Source organism: Carassius auratus, chromosome 27 (genome assembly GCF_003368295.1).
Source record: "Carassius auratus strain Wakin chromosome 27, ASM336829v1, whole genome shotgun sequence".
Lineage (NCBI taxonomy): Eukaryota > Metazoa > Chordata > Actinopteri > Cypriniformes > Cyprinidae > Carassius > Carassius auratus.
Window position 1 is genome coordinate 20,313,536 of NC_039269.1, and position 25,923 is coordinate 20,339,458.

At 40.2% G+C, this 25,923-nt stretch overlaps 1 protein-coding gene across 1 annotated transcript in view; it reads left to right on the forward strand.

Moving 5' to 3' along the window:
• Positions 1–25,923, forward strand: part of LOC113045812 (protein Niban-like) — a 30,049-nt gene that overhangs the window by 1,082 nt on the left and 3,044 nt on the right. Inside the window, exons 2-10 of the mRNA XM_026206478.1 lie at positions 12,698–12,828; positions 12,969–13,097; positions 13,185–13,299; positions 13,371–13,535; positions 21,339–21,454; positions 23,243–23,347; positions 23,712–23,874; positions 25,281–25,468; positions 25,720–25,866. Of these exons, the coding sequence (XP_026062263.1) occupies positions 12,698–12,828; positions 12,969–13,097; positions 13,185–13,299; positions 13,371–13,535; positions 21,339–21,454; positions 23,243–23,347; positions 23,712–23,874; positions 25,281–25,468; positions 25,720–25,866 (1,259 nt within the window). The remainder of the gene's footprint in view (positions 1–12,697; positions 12,829–12,968; positions 13,098–13,184; positions 13,300–13,370; positions 13,536–21,338; positions 21,455–23,242; positions 23,348–23,711; positions 23,875–25,280; positions 25,469–25,719; positions 25,867–25,923) is intronic.

Genomic DNA, 25,923 nt, shown 5'->3' on the forward strand with positions numbered 1-25,923 from the left:
GGATTTTGATGTGAGAAGACAACAGATGGACTTTTCCATTGGTGAGTTATGGACATGTATTTTGGCCAGAAGCAATGGTTTCGAGTTAAAACACCTAAATGATGGATTTGTTTCTTATAAAAATTACTTTTTTCTCTTCACAAAAAGCTAATTGATGGAATGGAGTCATGAGGATTACTTGTGGATTATTGTGATGTTTTTATAAGATGTTTGGACTCTTATTCTGACGGCACCCATTCACTGCAGAGGATCCACTGGTGAGCAAGTGATGCAATGCTAAATTTCTTCAAATCTGTTACAGAGAAGAAAAAACCTCATCTATATCTTGGGTAACTATATATGAAACCTGACCATAACCTAACCTGTATCCCACCTCAATTGCATAAAAAGTGTTTTGCAGTATGAACACAATAAACATATTGTACCTAACAATTAAATATGGTAGTTAAAGACAGCTAATATAAAGTTACACCTTCTAATGTGTGTAACATGGAGACCTCACTGAAAGTATTACCACAATTTCCTTTTTCCCAAAGATTCACATATTCAGTTATGCATTCCGTCGCTCTTTTGCAGCACTCTCAGAATCTCTGATATACTGCCTTTGTGAATGCACTAAAGCGTGTATGTGATTGCAATGGAATGTCACACATTCTGAGCGCATTTACTGCAGAGAATGGGTTTCCTTCCCCTGATGGGGAACACAGCTGTTACTACATAATGGGGATTGTTTTGCTCTTATTTCATCTGGCCAGCAATGAACAGGAAGTATTGGACCAGAGTGGAAACTCATTCCAACATGCACTTCTCTTTATTGTTCACTCTTTTCAGCTGAAATTTCACTCCCATTTGTTTGCTGACTTTAAGTAATTCGAATCCTGGATAAAAAGGTTGTATTGCCTAAATTCTGCATATGTGAAAGTACTTGCATGAGAGCTTTGGTTTATGAGAAAAGTGCATTTCATGGGAGTGTAATTTAATAAATTGCACATAGTAGATTTAGGAATTGTAATGCAGTTGTAATGCCAACAGCTGCGTTGGTATTGAGAATGTCTAATACAGGTGGTCTGATAAATTATATTATATTATGAGAATGACACACTAATTATAGTTGACATCACATTCGTGTGGTTCAGCTGGTAAACTATTAGCAGAATAAGAGTCTGGGTTATAAACTGAAACAGAAAGAGCTTCAGTCTTGGAGTGAATACCGCCCTTGTGCTCCAAAAACTCAAGTTATTTGCCACGTCTTCTTAGCTTTTTTTTTTTTTTTTTTGAGCCCTGGCATGTATTTGCTCAGTGCTGTCCAATGTATACACACGCAGGTTAAATGAGGACTCAGATCACTCCATGATTTGTGCTGTCCTTAGAAAGCTGCATGTTTGATTACATTTGTTTTTTTTGTCCCATAACATGCCATGAAACATTCATTATGTAGACAAAAACATAAAGAATAGACTTAAAGCAGTATAGGGGTGTTGGCTGATGTAACAGATGGTAAAAATCTAAACAGCTCTAGCATATAAATGCTGCACAGAATGTGTCCTCAATTATGATGCAATATTCACCACTCCCTCCTCTGCTAAACTCCTAAATGATGTCATGGGTTTTTGGCACTAACTAGGTTTGATTTAGCTGAGAGGGGCCTATAAAGTGACCCATATGCTGCTTAGCACAACTGTGAAGGCCAAAGTTTCTGAGATATATTAGTTTATTTCACAATCACAAAAAAAAAAAAAAAAAATTCTTAGTTTATATCTCAGAAGTCTGCGAAAATATTTGGAATTTTGAGATTTAAGCTAAGAATTGCGAGGAAAAAAGCTGCAAGAATTGAGAAAAAAAGTCAGAACTCACAATTGTGAGGAAAAAGTCAAAATTATGAGATAGAAACTCACAATTGCGAATTAAAAAACACAGAATTAAACTCCAAATTAGAAAATCTAACTTTCAAAAACTTGCAAAGCATACAGTACTTTCACTGTTTTAATCATTTATTATTATTATATTATTTAATACATGTATAGTTATTTTTGCGGGTGCATAATCATGTACTTCAAGTCAGTGCATCATTTTGTTTGTCCAGGTAATATTACATTTAGAATGACATCCCATAATAAAAAGTGACTTCATTACCACTATATTAAAACTTGAGAGTGTTTGTGAACTGTGATTTATGTTCACTAGATTAACAGATTAATAAATGTTGATGACATGCTGTTGGAATCTAGTTTGTGTTGCTGTTTAGTCATCACATTAACTAATATTCAGATTATTTTATTATTTAATTCTTATTTTGAAACTGAATAGGTCAGAAGAAGATTGTAAGTGTAGATATATCATGCTGTTCATTGACGGCACTACCTTAAGCATATCTTGTGTTCTGATGGTCTCCGCACAGTTTTAAGCCGCCATCTGTGCCCACTAAGATATTATGGCACCTTGCTGAGGTGCCCCATTCAACTTGGGCAAACTCCTCTGAAAGGAATCAGATGACACAGTCATACTCTGGTCCTTGTCCTCTTGCCTTTTTAATGCCAGAAACTGCATGGTATTAGAACATAATTGTGCAAATCTGGATCCACTTTCCTGATGCTGTTGTTTGAGCACTTGAATGAAACGTGCCGTTATGACTTCTAACTGAGCTTCACCCTTCATATAAAGCTCGCAGTGGGGCTCTAGGGAGAACGGTCATGGTTGTTTCACACTGTCATTTGCTCACCATGTGGGAGAAAGATGTGTAGGGTTTTCCATGACAGACATATTCACTTTTCACCCTTTCCATATGATGAAGGTTAACATTATTTCCGAGCATTTCCCCTTTGATTACAAGTGTGCAAACACCTTGAAGACATGCAGATTGCCTTATCGCTGTCTCTATTAGAATGCATTCCTATCACACACTGTATAACTTTTCTCACAAATGAGCTACAGAACCTGCCAAGATTTGTTTCATTTAAAAGGAAATACATAGATTCCACCAGTGAATACCAGATTTGCTGCAATGGTCAATGGTGCATTTTTGTGAAAACACCTTGCAAGGGTGTTCTCTATAGCGTTGCTTGGTGGTTGCTTGGTTGTTTGGAGTAATTTGTTCATGCAGTTCTTTGCATTGGGGTTTCAAGTGATTGCGAAGTGGTATTTAATGTTCTAAGGTGTTTAAGGGTGTTTACTTGGGTGCACTGTAGGCGGTTTGTGAAGTGTTCTAGGTGGTTGCTAGGGTGTGACATGACATGACATGAGTAATTTTATTTTACGGTAACAATATGTACTGTGTATACATATTAAACGAGGTATTTATGATGTAAAAATATTTGATTCAATAGAAATTTCATAATTCTTGTCAACAGTGTCAATATCACAAAAATCTAATACTAGCCTGAATAAGAGAGAGAGACAAAAAAACTAACTCACTGAAGCTAAGTAAACAGTCCGTGTTTAAATAAGAATAAGAAATTAATTTCTAGCAACAGGACAAAAAATAGAGTAGAACAAATAAATGAGAAATGTTCCATTTTATAAAGTAATCAAAAATTTATAAAAACACTGCATATTAAAAGTCACAAATGTGATTTAGTCAAGAGCAGCGAGAGACTTTCTCACTAATGTTATTTGATTAACTTGAATGACAGAAGGCAAGAATATTAGACTGCTGTCACTTTAACAGCTGCCCTAAACTAAAATACTGTTACACATGTGTTTACTTTCTCAGTTGTTTGCGTTCACTAGCAAACACAGGCATTTTGACACATACAACTGTGTGTAGTTAACCATTCAAGGCCTATAAAGTGGCAAAAATAACTGTTCAATACTCCCGTGCTCTATGAGCCCCTTCTTCATATGCGCATGCATATAGCTAAATGAGTAGAGCTCTGCAAAACCGTAGGGTCCCAATTAATTTTTTTTATGGATCGGGCTCGTGGCGGGCTTGGGTTCATTTAGCTTCTCTCCTTTTATTATGCACATATATGCACAGAGCACACATAGGCTACTGTATTAAAAATACGGTTTTATTATACATTGCCTATGCAATACGCAACGCATATATGCACGCACGCATTAGCAGTGCTTGCCATCTCCTCAATAGATGCACCTTTAAGAAATGAATCTATACGGTTTTTGAGTTTTGAGATTTTGTTTTCGATATCTTTTATTTCGTTAAGTACTAATTTAAATCTTTCTATAGATATATTTTTCATGTCCGTGAGGCATGTATTCGCTCAGTTTCGATTCATTTTTGTGAAGCGCTCCTATTTAAGACCATATAGGGAAGAAATCGCATCATGTTTGTTTTATTCATTTTATAAAAGCACAACGTTTTGTTGATATTGTGTCTGTTGTATCTATAGACTTTATTTTATGCAAGTCATGATAATTTTAGAAGGCTAAATTGATCAAACATATATGATCATCAGATTACTTTCTGCAGCTGGCCGTTTGGTCATACTTAAAAAAAACAAAAGCTTGTATTTAACAAACAAAAAATGCTCCAAACGTTTTTCGAAATTAACTTAATAAAAAAAATGAAACAAAATATAATCACTTTGCCATTACATACAAAACGTAATCATTTTTAATAGCTGAAACGGTAGTATAAGCTGTTTTGGGAGAAGGGAGGAAAAAGGTGGCTCGGGTTGGCTTGGGCGTGAGGGTCTTGGGGCAGGGACGGGCTCGAGACAAAATTTGAGGCCCGTGCATGGCTCTAAAAATTAGTTCTTGTTTGTTGCTTAATGCATTTTAATAGCTTAAAATCACTTATTTTTAAACCGCAACTGTGTCAGCCGCGCCACAAGGATGCACTGTTTTCTTTCAAATCAAAGCTACGTACACGTAGAAACAGCGCATCCTTGTGGCACGGCTGACACAGAAGAGCATACAGCATACGGTGATATGGAGAGACACAGAGGAGACTGTTGACAAAGAAATTGTTGTAAAAAAAGGCATTATTTTGGTTTTCTTTGCTTACAAAAAGTATTCATGTCGCTTCATAACATTACCTTTGAACCACTGAGGGCAGATGGACAATCCTGACGATATCTTTCATACTTTTCTGGACGTTGACAGTGTTATTTACTTGGCAGTCTAAGAGGGTCAATCACAAGCCTACCAGTTTTCATCCAAAATATCTTAAATTGTGTTCTGAAGACAACAAAGCTTTTACGGGTTTGGAATGATGTGAGGGTAAATGATTAATGACAAAATTGTCTTTTTTGGGTGGAGTATCCCTTTAAAATGAAGAAAGTTAACAACACATTGATATTTAAAATGGTGAGTAAGCACTGCCTTGTTTATGTTTCATATATCTGCATATATCTCGTATATCCTTATTTCAGTTTCTCCTTTTGAAATATATACTGGCAAATATATACTGTTGATAGCTGCTGATATGGATAGCTTATTCCTCTCACACAGGCAAAGAAAGCACATGTTATTTTGCAGTCGGCTGTAGTCTGTTCGGTGTGTTCAAGCACACGATGCTGCCGTCGCAGGGTGACAACACTGTCGGCTTTCGTCACCGCTAGTTTTTTGAAGTCGTTTTGTAGTGTCCCCGCCTTATAATGTTTACTTGGGTGGTAATAGATCTGGTTGTTCTGGGTGTTTGCTAAGTGGTTGGTAAGGTGTTTTATGTGGTTTTAAGAGTGTTTACCAGGTGGATGCTGATCACTTACAAGGTGTTGTAAGTGGTAGCTAGGGCGTTCTAGGTGTTTTTAAGGTGTTAGCTAGGGTGTTAATAGGGCATAGCTAGGGTAAGTTAGTTGTTTGTTAGGGTGTTTGCTTGGATGTTGCAAGTGTTTACTTATTGGTCTTCTTATTAGTTGTTACATATAAGTCCAAAGATCCCACCCCCATCTTTATGGCATCTTGGTTGAAGTCCCTCCTTCAGTGTAAATCTGAAAGATGTTATCGTCCACCAGGTGAAAATCATAAATAGCACATACAGAGTGGGACAAGAGGTTTAAGAGGTTTTGATAAACGAGTCTCTGGGTGTGTTTCTGTTGTTGGGAGGAGTATCAGTCAGTGAATCAGTTTGATTCTAAAGGCATGGGAGGAATTAGAACTTCATTCCGGGACCTCATCCCAAACCTCCAGAGAAGAACAGCTCAACTCAGTTTAAAACTTTGACCCACACCCTCACAGATTCATTTCATGATTCTAGTCACACACTGACATACATGTATGTGTCACTCTATCACGCCTTATCCTGAATTGACTGTAATGTTGGAGAGCTGCTTCTCAGCCTTTCAGTATCTCATCTTTGGCTTGTGGGAGTTACGTAACAGAATGATCCATGGTGTCAGATGAGGAACAATTTGAGTAAATAGGAAAAATTTTGTCTCCTGTTTGCTTTAATGACAGCAGTACTCAAGCAGCGTGAACTCAACAAGTTTGTTTAAAACTTGATGATCATGTTGTACAACATGATTTGAGAAGATCTCAGCCTCAGTAGAAGAACACCTGACCATCTGCACAATGACGTTCACAAGAACAGAGTCACAAATTTGTTTAGATCAATATTTTTCCTTCATTTTACATCAGAATCCTAATGCTTCATACATTCCGGCTTAAATAAGATTTTGTATTCCAGATTTTCATGGTGGCCTTAAACTTGTCTGTATTGCTTGAGTGATCAGCTTTCCACATTACATTTTGGATTTAAAACTCCAAAACAACCTCCCTCATAAGCCCACAATGACAGAATAATGTAGATCCTCCAAAAACTTCTCACATTTGCTGAACCACATGTTATTTTTCGCTTTGGACTGGAGGGACAACGGAAAGAGAGCATTCCTATCTGATATGTTAGTTATGGAGCTGCCTGTCTCCCTGGTTGGGTGTTTCTGGCTACAGATTTCTTCTGCAGGGCAAGAGGTGATGGGAAAAGCAGGGCCCTCTCAGCTGGCCATCCAAACCACTGGACTTATAACTCAACATCAATCAGAATTAAACAAGTGGAGTCGCCAGTAAAACATTGTAAAGTGCAGTAAAACAAGACAGTAAAGTGTAATTAGTTGGCTTCTAAAACTGTATTGCAAGCTACAGCATTTGAGATAAACTTTTAAAACTAAAGGCTCCAACAGTAGGTCTTTGAAGCAATGCTAAAGAACCCTTTATGAGTTCCCCAAAGGAACTTTTCAGTGATCAGTTATTAAAACAACCATTTAACACCATAGTTTAAAGAAAATTGTAATAATCTAAAGAACCTTTCCCACTAAAAACCAAATATGAAAAGTTTCCAGGAATATTTAAGATGCATTTTCATGAAACCATCAATGTCAATAAAGAACCTTTACTTTTAAGAGTAATGAGCAAGAAATATATCCTACATCTTTTAAAATGTATGTACTTCAGATTGATTATATTTGCAACTTTCAGAGGTACTTGTTCTGAAAAGCGTTGTAGTCGCATGGCACTGAGAAAGCATGCAGGAGTTCAATGCAAACTCAGTTTGCCTATAAATACTGCATCGTATCGTTACTTTTATCTGTTGGTTGTTCCGCTTCATAAATTTCAGTCATTTTGGCAGTATCTGAGGCTGTCTCAGCTATAAAAAGTAGGACATTTTGAAATATGTACATAAAGAAAACCCTTTTTCCAGTCCCACTGTGAAGACTTGTAGACATAGGGAATGGAAAGCACTTTTCTTTCCATTTTCAGTTTCAGATTTTAGCTGAAATCATTGGCCTCATCTGAGGTGTAACGTTTGTATTGAACCTTTCACCTGATTTCACAGCTGCCTCGGAAGTTAGCAGCTCTTGAGTTTGCAGGAAATGACCTCACATCACAAATAACACATAGCATGTAAATGCTTTGTTCTTTTTCTTTTCTCACTATAATCTACAGGGTGGCAAGATTGTGGTTTTGATATGTTTTCATAGTTTGTGTTTTTTTCTAAAGGGATTTCAAAATGGGTTACGCTTACCTTGTTTTCACCCTCCTCTTTTCTTTTTTCAAAAGAACATATTATGTAGAGCAAAGGATAAGGGACATATAAAACAATGAAACTAAAGTCCCAAACACCATCCTCTGTCAGGATACCAGTGATCAGGGGAGAAACTGGAGACGGGGGCTATTTAAAACCCTGTTTGTGTGTGGGGAGATGAAGGAGGTCTAAGACCAAAGTTATGGTACAGATGTGCAATAGTCTGCAAAACAGATGAGAAAACACTGTATTTATGAACTGCCCAGGGGAGAGAGACCCAAAGATCTGCTTAACTCATCAATGGACACAATATATTTCACAAGCTGTTTATCAGTAACCATCTGCCCCCTTATCTGGGGTTTGTCTATTGACTTATACACACAGTTTAAGGTCAGTAAGATTTATTTTTAGGGCAATTAATACTTTTATTCAGCAACCATTCAATTGATCAAAAGTGACATTAAGACATTTATAGTCTTACAACCAATTTCCATTTCAATTAAATTATGTTCCTTTGGACTTTCTCTAAAAAATTATGAAAAAATAGAAATGTAGAAATAGAAAATAGAAAAATTGTCAAATAAGTATATTAGCATGATTTTTGTATTGAAATTATTATATAAATATGTAAATGTATGTGTATACACTACTAATGATTCAGCTTTTTTCTCTCTGTTTTCTTGAGTTATCTGCATCAATACATCCTGCAATTACATTGAACTTGGCACCAATTATATTTAATTATACCAATTACCATGAAAGCCCCACTGCCATACAAAGATTCCACTATCACTAGTAGCTGTTTGAAATCCAGATGAAAGTGTGGTGTGCTGTGTTTGGCCAAGATATTGTGACAGATATGTTATGCCGCTTACCATACAGTGATGTTGTGTCCTGATGCAACGAGACCATTACAAACAAAGCATTCATTGTATCCAGTGGGGACATAAAGACGGATTATAATGAGTTATATTGTCTTTTGACACGTTGCGTTACGTATCGCGCCACATAAACATAAAATCTTGTCTGCATTTGTGATTGGAAAAATGACAAACAACAAATGCTACACTGCTCAAAACTCACATTTGAATCATCAGTGGCAAATTCTTTAAATATGAAAACATACTTACAGGTTGTGAGTCAGAACAGCCAGCATTGTAGGTCCAGGAAACAGTCCTCCGTTAAAAATGTTGCACACACACACGAATATTTGGTTTGAACTGTTCTGGAACAGTGTTGTAAATACAACTTAACCACTGATTTATTTTTGTGTCCTCTATTGGAAGGACAGATAAAGTAGTTTCGCTTTCACACTGAAACACACAGTGTTTTCATGACATGGCGGTTGCAGCAGCAACAATACTACAGTGAGAATCAAAGTGATGCCTTCTTTCTTTGCGTGAACATTTGGGCGGTTTTATGCAAATCTTTCCACACAGTGGGAATGTAGACGTGGGGGCGTGTTTAAACGAGGCTTTTTAGGAGGATGTGGATGAGTTTTAACTTTTATAAAGAATATCTCTTTGGGTTTGAGACTTTAGTCTTTGACACTTTAAGGATATTATCTATGCATGAACAGTAACACTCCAAAGAGAAAGGAAAAAATCATAAGACCCCTTTGAAACCTGCAGTACTATTAGTCCTGACTGACAGTGCTACTGCTGTGTATGTGGTTAGAGAGGTCAGTTGTTTCATAGTTACACTCTTATAGAAATAAATATTTGCTGAGTTGTCCAGGATTTACAACGGTCGTGCTCTTATCACAAGTGTGTGTTTGTGTGGTGTGTATCTGTGGTGTGTGTGTCCTTACAAGAAACTACTCTCTCATCTCTCTGCCCTCCTCAGAGCAACTGTCTTTTTTCTAACTCAATTTAGCACAAGTCTATCCAATTATATTTGTGCAGCACCTTTAAATACAACTTTCCAAGTGAAAGTCGCTGAAATGTAATACTCAAATCTAATCTAAACTAATAAGGAAATCTTTCTTAAAGGAACACTCCACTATTTTTGAAAATAAGATAATTTTCCAACTCCCCTAGAGTTATTCAGTTGAGTTATGCCATTTTCGAATCCATTCAGCCGATCTCAATGATATTACGCAGTGCGTGAACAAAGTCCCAAGCAACTCTGCTATTGCTGCAACTACACAAACTAGCAGGGGACTAGTTTCAGGCGCTTCGTGATATCATTGTGCCTGCTGCACCCATGGGTATGTCAGCAAAGTTCCCTGATTATTATGCCTGGAATAAGAATATAGTTCCTAGCCATATATAAGCAGATTCAATGATCTATGCTAAGCTGAGCTAAAAATGCTATTGCCAGACACGGAGATCGGCTGAATGGATTTGAAAATGGTAAAACTCAATTGTTTAACTTTGGAAAGTTGGACAATTAGCCTATTCAAAAATAGTGGAGTGTTCCTTTAAGAGGAGGGGGTGGGGGTTTACAAGGAGGAAAGAAATCTGCCTTAAATAAGCAAACTATTTTAAATAGCAGACTTTTTCCCATTTCTTCAAGATGTTTCAAGAAGTTGAATCCTATTTATTATTTATTTCTGCATTTAAGGGGTGATATACTGTAGAGCAATAAGAGTGTAGAGTCAGAGTTCAGATAAGCAAGAGTGTTTTAGTGTGATTTTGTAGTAGTAAATGTAGTAACTTGTTTTGTCTCATACTGAGTTTGGATAAAGTTTGGTTATTTTAGTGTATTGGCTATTTTGAGATGTTGAATCGAAAACAGGAACTAATTATTGGGTTTGTGTAATTAAATATCCAACTTCACTCCCTTTTTACCCAGGAATTGGCACTCAATGAAAGGTAGAATGTTCTTGTTGTCAGTGCTGTTTCTAGGCACAGGCGAGCTAGGCGGTCACCTAGGGTACCACCTGCTGAAGGGGCGCCAATGAGCACTCATACTGGCACTGCATTGCTACATTTTAGCAGGGTTGTGATAAAGAGTGGCATGATCACCCTGAAATATGACTGCCACCCCCACTGGATCCCCCAACATCATTGAGCTAGAGTATTGTCAAACTGACGATGCCTGTATCTCATTGGATCATAGTGCTATCAGTTGCTGCCTGATTGTTGCATTGCAAAGTTTGCATTTGAAACGGCATTAGATCAATGGGATCTGTCAGTACTTTTGCAAGGTTTTTATTTTTATTTTTGCCATGCAATAAAGCTAAGTTCAAAGACCAATTTAAATCAGTTTTTATTTAGGTAGTATTTGTGGCAGCTGATCATCATATTGTGAGATTTGTACAAAAAGTGTGCATTTTTGCGCCAATGCAAGGATCAGTGTGTCATGTAATATTCCCATATAAACTTTAATAGCCAATTAAAAAATATTGGTATAGTAAAAGTCGCTAATTCACGAGATCAATGCATCCTTTATTAAACCTCTTTGTTGAGTTTAATGCAATCTTACGGAGGTGTCGAAATGCTGAATCAATGAAATCACTTCTAACAGCACTTAATTGGAACAGCATCATTCGCATAGAGGGCAGAGCATCACATTATTTAAAGGGGAAGTTCACGCGTTAATGAGCAGCAAAGGATTATCAGGCTCACATGGAATCTAGACTCCACAACAACCCATTTTGTAATCTCAAATCAACAGTATGATCAGAATCATCATTGTGACTATAGCCGGACCATGAGTCAGTAGTATTAATTTTATCAGACACTGTTTTGTAAAGCATTGGTAATGGTTAATAAAGCATGTCTAATGTGCCTGTAAATGACATATTGTGCAGCTGTTGCCAATGGCTTCTTCCAGACAATTCTATACTACACCTTGGCAGAGAATAATATTTCCAAGGAAAGTCCAAGGATATTCTTCTTTAAAAGTTTGGAAATTGGGATGCAAGCCCAAGAGCTGTTACAAATGAAGTTTTGAACTTAGTCTGCTCAATGGAATAATGCTGAAATGGACTCAAGGCCTTGTCATTTTGGCAGTGGTAAAGATGGCTCAGTCTTTAATGAAACGAGTCAGGCACTTTCTCCCGACTCAGAATCAGGAAAAATAAGATGCATGATCTCACTGTATTAACTGAACACCTGTCACTGTAGATATGATAGATAGATCCCAGTCATGTAAGCTTCAACAAACTTTAACTGAATTTGGCATGATATGTGCAACAAAAATATGGAACAAACACTCGGAATAGTATGCTAGTATGATGTTCACAATAAGGTTGTGAACAATTAAAGGTGTTAAAACAACTGTTAAATTCTACAAACAGATTCTGCAATAGATTAAGGATCTTGGTTTATAGAAATTCATTTTTGGTCTGGATCTGGGTCTTGAAAGGCCTAGTTTTGTCTAGATTTGGGTCTTAAAGGGACTAGCCTGGTATGGAACTGGGTTTTGAAAGGGTTCTAGTCTTTTTCTAGATCTTGAGACGTCTAGTCTCGGTCTGGGTCTGGGTCTTGAAGGGTCTGAATTTGGTCTGGATTTAGTCAGTGGTCTTTAGGTTTTTAAGGGGTCTGGTCTTTGACTACACCTCTATGCTAAATTTAAATATATTTGTAATTACACATTTTCAACGACGTCTTTAAAGTATGACAAAAGATTATTAAAGCATGATGATAAAAAGTGAACTTTTTAAAATTGCACTGAATGGTGTTAATACCCAGTCATGAAAGTAAACTCTTTGAGCCGTTTATTTTATTAATATTTTAGATACTTTTAAGATCTTAGGTACAAGTGCACATTTAATACATTTAAGCTCATTCATTTTTCACAAGGTTAATCTGATCTTTTTTGTGTGTGTAGGCCGGACAGAGGCTGAGCTGAAGAACTTTAGTCCTCATTACAGAAGGCAAAGCTGTGTCGCCTTCTTTTGCCATCTGAAGGATGAGGTAGAGCAGCACAGAGCAGGACAGGCCCAGCTCCTCAAACAGAAGGTGAGATCTTAACACTCTTATACTGACAACATCAGCTTATCTAGTGATTTTATTGTGCCCTCACTTACATTACCAGTGTTCTCTGATTCATGCTGTTCCAGAGTTTTACTCTTACTGACACTAGTATGTTTCACTTCTAGGAGTCACCGCAGGCCTCAGAGGTCCTGTACAAGGATAGCATGTTGTACTTCGATGACAACAGAAAGTGGAAAGAGAGATTTGTCGTGGTCCGTGCCGACCATAGCCTGGAGCTACACGATAGCCAGGAGGTTAAACCTTATCTTTGATTCTTTTAATATAAAGGCACTTTTTCTGACAGAAGATTCTCATGATGCTGTTACACTTCTCACATCCAGTCATATACAAAGGGAACCCCAGCCCGGAACAAACTCCTGCCAACAGGGGGCACAGTGTTGACCTCAGAGGAGAAATACACTGCTGTCGTAGACAAGGCCTTCCCTGATCCCAATAGTGAGTGTTTGTCTAGTTCTCCGTCCTGATCTCTCTATTCCCGTTGGAATGAGTGTTTATGTGTTGTTCAGGTTCCAAGGAAGAGCCCTCCGCTCCTATGGTGGCGGTTCCCGGTCCGCTTCCTGTGTACCTGAGACTGCCTTACAGACGAGACTCGTACTTCTGTTTCCAGCAGGAGGAGAAGAGGGCTCGCTTCGTCTCGATCCTGAACGACTGCATTCGGCATCAGAACCAAGGTATCAGATCAGCCCTGCCTCCGTCTCAGTGCACTTTTGACTTTGCGGTCTGTGACCAAATTTGTGAATTATACCTCAAAGGAAAGATTTCTGTTTGCTCAATTTGAAAGTGCTTCTTGAATTCTGACTAATTCTCTGTACACCCACCCAAAATCACCCCTAAACACTTGCTGTATGAAGGTAGCAAGGCTGATGAGAGGGTGCCTCAAGCCTCTGCTCCTGCATCAGTTCGCTACTGTTTTTCTGCGGTGGTCATGGTGATACACTAATAATATCCAGAACTGCAACGCTCTCTTCCTGCGTACAAGCTGCTTAGCGGTTACACTGCCTCTGCAGAGCATTATGTGTGCATGCAATTATATTCTACTTCATCACACAACTGCACAAGACTTCTCTTTCACGCCTTCATGCTATATATACTGGGTGAGAAGACAGAGTAGAAACTGTTTTAACATTAAACATAACGGTTTCGTAAGTTGAAAGAAACGATTGAAAGAAGAAGACTTCGAAATAAGCTTCATAATTTAATGTGTCATTCATGTTTGCAGCATAGTACTGTGGGATGACGTACATACCAAATGTACTTTAATCTAAGGGTCAAATCGCATGCGCTTATTGTGAGAAATAATAATAGTGATGATGTCTCAGTTCACGTTTTTGGGTTAGGAGCATTAATGATCATAGACGTTAGCAACGTTAGCAACGTTACTCATATTGTAAAGAAATTGTTCTACATTCAAGCTACTTAAAGTTCATTTTTAAACTTAATTAGAGTTGTATTTTCCAAGTATACTTTATGTAGTAAATAAACTAATACTACTATACTGTACTAATAGTATATTTGTCAGTGTATTATTTTAATACTTCTTCTGACTAAATTGACCCACTTTTTAGTTTCTAAATGTATACTTTTAAGCATAGATGAGTAAACTCTGAATATACAACTAGTTTAGTAGACTTTTTTTATAACATAAGTGAACTTCTACTGTTAGTTTACTAGCTACATACTTCTAGCCCACTTTTTAGATTGTGAAACATACACTTTGAAGTACATTCTTAATTTTCTTAAGTATAGTACATCTCATTTAAAGGTACAGGTTGTTGGACTTCCCACTAGAGGGCGCACTACCAAAACAATAACAAACACATGGTTTGATGACGCTAAGAAGGAGCGTGGAATGATGGGATTTGTTGTCTCCTACCCAACCGCTGACGGTCCCATCAATCAGACAGAAAGATAAATCATGGATTTAACATGAGTTCAACGATTTGCGCGAGTAGACTACATACAAAGTCAATGCAAAGACGCGTCCTTGCGCAGGTCTAGAGACGCGATGTCCTGCGTTTGCCGGATATTAATCGACGCTATTTCTCTCCTCTTGTCCCAAACTCTTCTTGGTTAGTTTGGTTGGCCATACACTTATGTTTACTGGAGCTGTCCTTGTCGACAGAACCAGCGGCAGACGGTAAACAGTAATTATGTTTCATAAATAAGTAGGGACTGCAAGGAACTGCTTGAAGCAAGCTAGTGGTTTGCTGGACGCTAGACACTACTTCCGCATTTTTACGTGACACTGTTGTCACGTGGTTTCTACTGTAGGTCAGTAAAGGCGGTAACAAAGGGTAACTAACGTCATTGACAGGCGACTGCACTGCCCCGTGTTACTGTTTAGAATGGGAATTTCTCATGATTTAAAAGTAGTTGAAAACATTACAGATATTGTTAGTAATCAGCTGGACAAAATATATAACACTAGCCTAGTGGTTTTTACTGCAAATATCTTACAAATTGTACCTTTAAATGATTTAGAATTAGTATAGGCCAAATATACTTTAGTATAGACTTTTCTGTATACTTTTGTAACGACAGGTAAAAGAGGAGGAAGCAATTGCAGGCAATTAGATGATGTTTATTAGAAAGAGAGTCCAGAATGTTGGCAATGGCAAGGAAGGTCTACGGTGGCGTGAGAAGAGCTGGATGGTGAAGTCGATGGTGCAGGTGAAGGAGGTCAATGGATGAAACCAGGAACAGACCGGAACACTGACACGAGGACGACAACACGAACCCAATCCAGCACACGAACACGGAAGACGGTAATCCAACTAGGACACGGAGACATGAGAGAGGATCTGACAACAGAGAGAGAGCGAGGTGAGTATAAGTAGCTGAGGTGTGATGAAGATCAGCTGGAGCGAGACAATCAACACCCAGGTGATGACAATCAACTAAACGAGCACATGGAGACAACATAAGTACAAAAACAACCACAAAACATGACACGGAGGAAACACTGGATTTCCTACCGTGACAGTACCCTCTCCCCTAGGACGTCACCTGACGTTCCCAGCCTGCTTTACCTGTAGATTGTAATCATCTATAAGGTGGTGATCCAATATGTCCCGAGCAGGAACCCAGCTTCTCTCCTCCGGACCGTAACCCTCCCAATCCACCAAGTACTGAAAACCGCGTCCCCTCCGTCTAGAGTCCAGGATACGATTAACCGAATAGGTGGTTTCCCCATTAACGAGACGAGGCGGGGGGGGAACTGGGGCAGGCGGATTAAGACGGGAAGAAATCACCGATTTAATTTTGGACACATGGAACACGGGATGAATCCTCCTGTACGCCGGAGGAAGGCTAAGACGCACGGTTACCGGATTAATAATCTTGGTAATAGAAAACGGGCCAATAAATTTGGGAGCAAGTTTGTTAGAAACGGAACGCATAGGAATATTCTGGGTAGAAAGCCACACTCTTTGACCGACGACGTAACGGGGAGGCTTCGACCGGTGGCGATCGGCCTTAGCCTTGGTGCGCGACCTAGCCTGGAGCAGAGCTCTGCGAGCTCTGGTCCAGGTGCGGTGACACCTCTGGACTAGTGCGTGTGCGGAGGGGACCGAAACCTCGGATTCCGTACTGACAAAATTAGGTGGTTGGTACCCTAAACTACACTTAAATGGAGACATGCCCGTAGATGACACTGGCAAAGAATTGTGTGCGTACTCCACAACTGAGAGTTGCTGACACCAGGACGAAGGATTATTGGAAGCCAAACATCGCAAAACCCTCTCGACATCCTGATTGGCTCGTTCGGTTTGACCATTGCTCTGGGGATGGAACCCGGAAGAAAGACTAACAGTCGCTCCTAACAATTTACAAAATTCTCGCCAAAATTTGGACACAAATTGGGGACCCCTGTCAGAAACCACGTCTGTCGGAAGGCCATGTATGCGGAAGACGTGGTCAATGACAGCTACCGCTGTTTCCTTGGCTGAAGGTAATTTGGGCAAGGGAATAAAATGAGTCACCTTCGAGAACCGGTCCACTACGGTTAAAATCACCGTATTGCCTTTAGAGGGCGGGAGGGCGGTGATAAAATCTAGCGAAATGTGGGACCAGGGTCTTGAAGGGACAGACAGCGGTAAGAGTAACCCATCTGGAGGTCGATTGGAAGTCTTACCAATAGCGCAAACTGAACAAGCCAAGACGAAATCGTGGACGTCACGAGCCATACCAGGCCACCAAAATCGTTGCTTGACTAGAAATCTAGTTCTACTAACCCCTGGGTGACAAGCAACACTGGAACAATGACCCCACTGGAGAACGTCTGACCGTAACCCCTCCGGCACAAACAATCGGTTCGGTGGGCAACGAGCCGGGGGCGTTACCCCTTCTAAGGCAGTCAACACCTTCGATTCGACCTCCCATCTGAGCGCGGAGATAATGATGGTCCCCGGTAAAATGGGCTCGGGAGTAGCAACACGATCGGAACGCTCAAAAAGACGGGATAAAGCATCGGGTTTGATGTTTTTGGAACCCGGCCGGTAAGAAAGTGTAAAATCGAAACGACCGAAAAACAATGCCCACCGAGCCTGCCTGGAGTTAAGTCTTTTGGCGGTTCTAATGTATTCGAGATTCTTATGGTCCGTCCATACAATGAAAGGTACACCCGACCCCTCAAGCCAGTGACGCCATTCTTCCAGTGCAAGTTTGACTGCCAACAACTCTCGATTGCCAATGTCATAATTAACTTCTGCAGGAGATAAACGGTGAGAATAATACGCGCATGGATGCACCTTTCCGTCTGAGGATGCGCGTTGGGATAACACTGCTCCTACCCCCACCTCTGACGCGTCGACCTCCACTATGAATTGACGTGAGCGATCAGGGGTGACGAGAATGGGAGCTGAAACAAAGCAGCTTTTCAGTTTGGCAAACGCAGCCTCAGCTGCGTTTGACCACCTGAACGTCAAACTAGGGGAGGTCAAGGCGGTCAGAGGAGCGGCTAGTTGGCTGAAATTGCGAATGAAACGCCGGTAAAAATTGGCGAACCCCAGAAATCTCTGCAGGGCCTTGCGAGACTCTGGGGATGGCCAATTTACCACAGCCTTAACCTTCTCAGGATCCATGCGAACACCCTCAGTCGAAATGATGTGTCCTAGAAAAGAAACAGACTGTGCATGAAAAACGCATTTCTCCGCCTTGACAAACAATCCATTCTCTAGCAACCGCAGAAGCACTCGTCGTACGTGTTGCACGTGTTCCTGGAGAGACGAAGAAAAAATCAATATGTCATCCAGGTAAACATATATGAACAGATTGACCATGTCTCGCAACACGTCATTAACGAGTGCTTGAAAGACTGCCGGCGAGTTGGTTAGCCCGAACGGCATCACGCAGTACTCAAAATGGCCTCTAGGGGTGTTAAAGGCAGTCTTCCACTCATCCCCCTCCCTGATGCGGACCAAATGATAAGCATTACGTAAGTCCAATTTAGTGAAAACGGACGCTCCCTGCAACCTCTCAAAAGCTGAAGACATAAGCGGCAAAGGATAGGTATTCTTTACCGTTATGTTGTTCAGCCCTCGGTAGTCAATGCAAGGTCGCAAGGATCCGTCCTTCTTTCCCACAAAAAAGAACCCCGCCCCCGCTGGAGAAGAAGAAGGGCGGATAAACCCCGTTGCTAGAGAACTGGATATATATTTCTCCATGGCCGCCGTCTCTGGAATAGACAAAGAATATAACTTGCCCTTAGGCGGAGAAGTACCTGGCAATAACTCTATCGCACAGTCATAGGGACGATGAGGAGGAAGAGAATCAGCACGAGACTTACTGAACACCTCCTTCAGGTCGTGGTACTCCGCGGGCACGCTAGCCAAATCCACTGCTTCCCCCTGAAACACAGACTCAGAAACATTAACACCAGCAGACAAAAGACAAGACAAATGACATTCCTCGCTCCAGCTAACCACGGATCCAAGGCGCCAATTGATCCTGGGGTTGTGTTTCTGAAGCCAGGTGTGACCGAGAACGATGGGGGATTGAGGTGAGTCCGTGATGTAAAATGAGATCTCCTCAGTATGGTTGCCAGATGTGATGAGAGAAACAGGTAAGGTGGTCTGTGTGATGACTGGTAGTCTATGTCCGTTGAGAGCAAAGGGTGCAATGGGGTGTTTGAGGGAGGTGAGAGGAATGTTAAGCTTACAAGCGAACTTGAAGTCCATGAAACTACCCTCTGCCCCAGAATCCAACAAAGCGTGATGATCGAGTGCGTGGGTGGACCACCGTAGACTCACCGGAAGGAGTGTCGATGTAGATGAGGTCTTCCTGGCAGAGATCCCACCCGATAGTAGCCTCCGTTTTACTATCGGGTTTGGTCTTTTACCGGACAACGCTGGATGTGATGTTCTTGGCTGCCGCAGTATAAACATAGTCCCAGGGATCTCCGCCTGATCCTCTCCTCCCGGGAGAGCCGAGCTCGCCCCACCTGCATGGGTTCAAGATCTCCCGGTGGGCTGACCGCAACCTCTGAGCGCTGACACTGAGCCTCCGGTCTGTTCGCGAGAACTGCTCTCCCCCTCCGTCTGGCGGCTTGATCGAGTCGGTTGTCAACTCTGATGGAGAGATCAATCAGGCTATTGAGAGAAGTGGGGAGCTCGACGGCGCGGATCTCCTGTTGGATGCGGTCAGCCAACCCATGCAGGAAGTGATCCCACTGCGCCTCTTCGTTCCACTTACACTCCGCCGCCAGGGTGCGGAACTCAATCGAGTAATCGGATACGGACCTGTCCTCTTGACGTAGGTCCGTGAGAAGTCTAGCCGCTTCCCTCCCGGCGACGGAGCGGTCGAAGACCCGTCTCATCTCCTCCGAAAGGGCGTGGAACGAGGCACAGCAGCTGTCTTGATTCTCCCACACCGCTGTCCCCCAGAGGGCAGCCCTTCCCGTCAGTAGTGACAAGACGAATGCCACCTTCATTTCCTCGGTGTAGAACGTGCGGGGCTGCATGGCGAAGTGCAGAGAACAATGAGACAGGAATGATCGACAAAACTCTGGCTCACCCGCATATTTCTCAGGGATGGGGAGGCGTGGTTCGGGCTGGGAAATACCCCCGGAGACGATCGGCGGTGTGGGTGGCGTGGGAGGCGCAGCGGGTGGCTGTTGTTGTTGGTGTTGAGTCTGGAGAGCGAGCTCGGACACCTTCGTCACCATTGCTTGGAAGGCTCGACCCATCTCATTTATCGCCTTGTCTTGGCGATCCATACGACCCACGGCTCTCTGCAGAAATTCCTCCAGATGAGATGGGGAGCGATCGCCTGCTGCTTCCATGATGGTCAGATCCTACTGTAACGACAGGTAAAAGAGGAGGAAGCAATTGCAGGCAATTAGATGATGTTTATTAGAAAGAGAGTCCAGAATGTTGGCAATGGCAAGGAAGGTCTACGGTGGCGTGAGAAGAGCTGGATGGTGAAGTCGATGGTGCAGGTGAAGGAGGTCAATGGATGAAACCAGGAACAGACCGGAACACTGACACGAGGACGACAACACGAACCCAATCCAGCACACGAACACGGAAGACGGTAATCCAACTAGGACACGGAGACATGAGAGAGGATCTGACAACAGAGAGAGAGCGAGGTGAGTATAAGTAGCTGAGGTGTGATGAAGATCAGCTGGAGCGAGACAATCAACACCCAGGTGATGACAATCAACTAAACGAGCACATGGAGACAACATAAGTACAAAAACAACCACAAAACATGACACGGAGGAAACACTGGATTTCCTACCGTGACAACTTTATTTTAAAAGTAGAATGAAAATATATTATTATTATTTTCTAGTTAAAAATAAGAATAATAATAGCACACTTTAATAAATGTCTTTTTGAAAGGGTAGTCTTTTGAAATTAGTTTAGAAGCTACAAACAAAAAGTTGATGAGTAGACGAAGCTATTAAGGAGGACAATATTTAAAACAAAAAATCTAACAATAATTATATAATAATTTGTATAATCATTTAAAACTATTGATTTATTATGCATAAATCAAGAAACTTGATTATGGTTATGTTTGTGTAATGGATAAATACAGCTGAAATGACTGTTTAAGTAAGAAATAGCATCGGCTATTTAGTATAATATTAACTTTATTTAACAATCACATATATATATATATATATATATATATATATATATATATATATATATATATTTAATATGTGAGATTACTGAAAATGTATTTGCATTAGTAGTGTTGAGACATTTAGTTAGTTACTTGTTTAGTTGCTACTCTATTTACTTAATGTTACATTGTTTATTTTTTCCTTGTTTAAGTGTACAAGACATTTAAGGTGAGGTTTTTCTCTCATTTAAGTTAGACACAAAAGCCTTTGATCACACTTTGTATTTCCAAGTCATTTCTGTGTCTTGGTCTTTTCCCCTTTTCTGGAACCAGAAAAGAGAAGTTGCCCACATGATTCTATATTACACAATCGATTCATCTGAAATCTTATGTCTCTGCAGATTATCTGAAGAGTATGGAATGTGAGGTGCAGGCTTTCCTAAAGGCCATTCACTTCTACAGGCAGGAGAAGGGACACTATGAATCATGGGATATGCTGGTGGGCACTGACTGTCAGGTGGGATTCCTGGTCTCCATATTACTCACAAGTGTGTTTTGAATGAGTTTCCAGAAAAGCAGTGTCCACTTCTTTTGAATGAATCAGATGAGTCATGATGTAGTGACCACAGAGATGAGTAGTAGCCTGATGAATGTGCTGTGATTAAAGCAGTCATCATTGTGTGGTCACTGACTGAGTGTGGACAGAGCTGCCGGTCAGTGATTTAGGAATTTAGGTATCATGCTGTAAACATCCCATTTGTGGCTCAATGGACCTTCATTCCATGCTTGACAAAGTTTTAGAAGTATGCTTCTATTTTAAAAGGACTGTTTTTGTAAATCCAGTTTTTTCGATGTTTACAAGAGCATGTAAATGTGATAGATATAGGTAGTATTATCTAAATGAATAATTCTATATTTTAAACAGTATATTTAAGAACTACCTTTGCTCACAAACTTTTGTATTCCCCCCAAAAATCACTAAAGTCAATCAATTTTCTCAGAGGAGCGCAAAACTTGTGTTAGTGAACACAAACGTTTTGTGAACACAAAAGCAGTGTTTTTTCCCCCCTCCTATCTCTGATTTTAATACCATGTCACATTGATTTAGCATGCAATTGCAAAACATTTGTGTTCCCTTGCCAGACTTTTGTGTTCCCTCAAGAAGTTTCACAAAACTCATGCATAACTGCCTTAGCAAGCACCGCAAACTATTATTGATATGTTGTTCCTTGCAAAAATTCATACCAGTTCCTGTTTTTTGATGAAATCTGGAGATCACAGCAGGGTCTTTCACAGGATGTCCTGTAGCCACTTAAGGAAACACCTCTGCCTTCCTCCAGCTATTGTTAAATCCCATTTTGAGCCCTAATTTGGCAGACAAGGTGTTGTTGTGTAAGGGAACTGAAAACAGACATGTAAAATAAGCTATTTTTACAATCAGTCACCATCACAAACCCTGGCAAAGTAATGAGGACTAAAACAATGTACTTATTGTACATCTGCTTAACAAATAAATAAATGACACCCTGTTATATAAATGAATTATGATATCATACGCCACCATTAAAAAAATATTAAAGGGTTAGTTTAACCAAATATGGAAATTCTGTCATTAATTACTCACCATCATATCATTCCAAAGCCTTCGTTCATTCATCATCAGAACACACAAACTTTAAGATATTTTTGATGAAATCTGAGAGCTTTCTGAGCCTGTGAGACAGCAACACAAGTACTGCATTCAAGGCCCAGAAAGTTAGTAATGACATCATTAAAATAGTCCATGTGACATCAGTGGTTCAACCTTAATTTTAAGAATCTACGAGAATACTTGTTGGTCCTCATTTATAAAATGTTGCACAGAAAGCATCCTAAATTTGATCTCTACGATCATCTCTCAAATATGTGTGATTTATAGTAAGCGTAACCGTAAGCACAGAAAACACATGCATGCCACTGTTTTAGATGTAAAATCAATTAATCGCAAATGATCTGTTTTACAAATATGAGCTTTGCTGTGGATTTAAGCGTGCACGCAATGATAAATGACAGAAGAACAATGATAATGACTTTATTCAACAATTCTTCTGTTCCGTGTCATTCTCCATAAATACAGCTCAGTATCCACACAGGACTCAAATGCCACGTCTGTGTGCTGATTCTGTCCATTGCAGACTGATTCATTGCTATGACATTACAACTATTTCTGCTCTTCCTCCATGAGTCTGTGCCATGTGGGTGCCTTGTGTCTTGACTCAGTCTGGGATCATTGGCTCCAGTAGTGACTCCCTCTTCCTGTTTGCAGGTGCTGGCTAACCTGGTGATGGAGGAGCTGCTGCCCTCACTGCAGACAGAGCTGTTGCCCAAGCTGAAGGGAAAGAAGCCGGAGAGGAAGAGAGTGTGGTTTGTGGTCAGTGAGATCAGCCTCTGCTCCTCACGTCTATTCTTAGAACTTTGACACTCTTGTGTTGAATGTCACTGCCGGGCAACATTTTGACTGCTCCACTCTGGATAACTGGACTGATCTGTATTTATTAAATAAATCCATTGTTTTTCTGGCCCCCACACCATCCAAAACAATAAAAGTTTCATACCATAAAAAATTATTCTCCTTCATGGCTTGTGCCAGCTGGAAGAGGCCACTGCTCTATAAAGGGATGTTTAGCATTTAGGCAACACGTAGACAAAGGCAGCTCTGTGTTCATAATGAAGTGGGTTTATGATGGCCATATTTAGGGTGAATGAGTTTTCTATTTATTTTCTTGTGTGGTTAGACAGTGGAAGCAGCATTCGAGCTTGTGCATGAACAACTGCGAGAAGGACTGGAGAGTTTGAAAAATGAGTGCAGAGAAGCCACCAAACAGCAGGAAGCGCTCATCCGCTCAGATATGGACCAGATCATCAACTCACAAACATTCCTGGAAACTAAACTGCAAGGTATAAACAAAACAGTCTATACAGCAAAAGTATTATATTCAAAAGTTTGGGGTTAATTATTATTATTTTTTTATATAAATTAATCCTTTTTTTAGCAATATTTTTTAAAGCTTTTAATTGATCGAAAATGAAAACGAAGACATTTATGTTACAAATGATTTCTATTTTAAATAAATGCTGTTCATTTGAACTTTTTATTTACCAAAGAACCCTGAAAAAATAATGATGCTTTCCACAAAAATATTTGAAGCAGGACAACTTTTTTCAGAATTGATAATAATATTAAATGTTTTGAGGAGCAACTGTGCTGTCACAAATTCACCAGGCCTGTACCATGATGGTGGCTTAACAAACTCAGGGTTACAGGATTAGTTTTGAGTTGACAGTATCAAACCAGTCCAATTTGATCTTCAGCTTTCTCTGTCAACTCAGGCTTGATCCTGAGTTAATTGAGCATGTGCACTGACATCAGTAATGAACAGCCAATCTTATGAAAATCTGACAATTTTACGTTTAAAAATGTTTTACTATTACTAACTTACTCCAGACATTCTCAAAGAGTCTTGAGTTACTCACCGTTTGCTCTGCATATCTCCCCTCCGCACCAAGCTGTCTGCCTGTCTGTCTGTCTCCCCGAGGTCTCCTTCTGAAGTGTGACATCTGCATAGTAAAATGATTTCTGAAGGATCATGTGACGCTGAAGAGAAATGACTGTTGAAAATTCAGATTTGCCATCATAGCAATAAATTAGATCTCTAAATATAATCAAACAGATATATATATATATATATATATATATATATATATATATCATATTTTGCAGTGTACTTTTGAGTACTTTTTTACTTATTTTCTTTTTATCATTCATAATGAAAACCCCAAAAACATTAACTCCCACACTTTAGGGGGAGTAACGTTATTCCTTTAATATTTATCAATATTACTGAATAATATTCTCCTTTATATGCTATTGATTCTTTTTGATGTCATGAGTAATGTTTAAACCAAGCTAATGAGTGGTAACTATATTACAATTTCATGAAATGAGTAGACCTTTTGCTAAAATACTCCATAACATACCATTGCTTTGATGAAATCTTGTTTGTCTATTATTGTCTATTATTTTTTTAGCTGCTTTACATTGAATTTTGTTTGTATAATTGAGACACTATTTTCTTGTTTAACACTGTAAAGTTGCCTTTGACAGAGTCTGTATTGTATAAAGCTCAATATAAATAAACCTCCAGCTGGAGTACTGCCTTAAATTACACTGAGACAACCAGGTTACATGACACTCACTTACAGATTTTGATTAATATATTGGACTACTCTTATGTAGGTAAATGCAGTGAGTGACACATACCAAATCTGCACCATTTTGACTTGATCTTTCTGTTGGTGTTAAGCTCTAGTATCAGAGCCAGCCGTGAAATACTGCTCGGAGAGCGTGGCTCCATACCTGACCTCCATCCTGGAGGAGCTGATGGGTCCGGTCAGCGCAGGCTTCCAGGCCGTGAGGCTGCTGCTGGAGGACGAACTGACCCGACTCTGCAAGGATTTCCCTCAGGGGGGAGTCACAGAGGAACTTCAGAGCGTAAGAGAGCATTTACTAATACATGAGAACATTATAACACACAACATTTTGGCACAAGTGCTTGAAATAAATATTTGTGTGCTGATTTCAACATTTAGCCAAGGCTTCATTGCACAACACTCGAAGCGAATCAGGTCACTTTTTCCATTGGGAGCAGAGTGAAGTGTTGGACGTGATTAGATCATGGAATAACGATCATCTGAACTCAGACTCCCTCCAGTTCTCATGAGTCAATGCCTGTCCAATCGTAGGCTTTGCAGCAGGTGGGTCGTGACCGGATGGAGGACTGTTACCAGCATGTGAACGTCCTGAAGGAACAGCTCCAGGAACTTCGCAACCGCTTCAAGTTCTCCAACTCCACACGAGTGGTTCACGGCACCCAGAGTCAAATGCAGCAGGTGGGCGTCATCCGCAGCTTTTAGAGTGACTGGGCGTTGGTAGATTTGGTGGGGCTT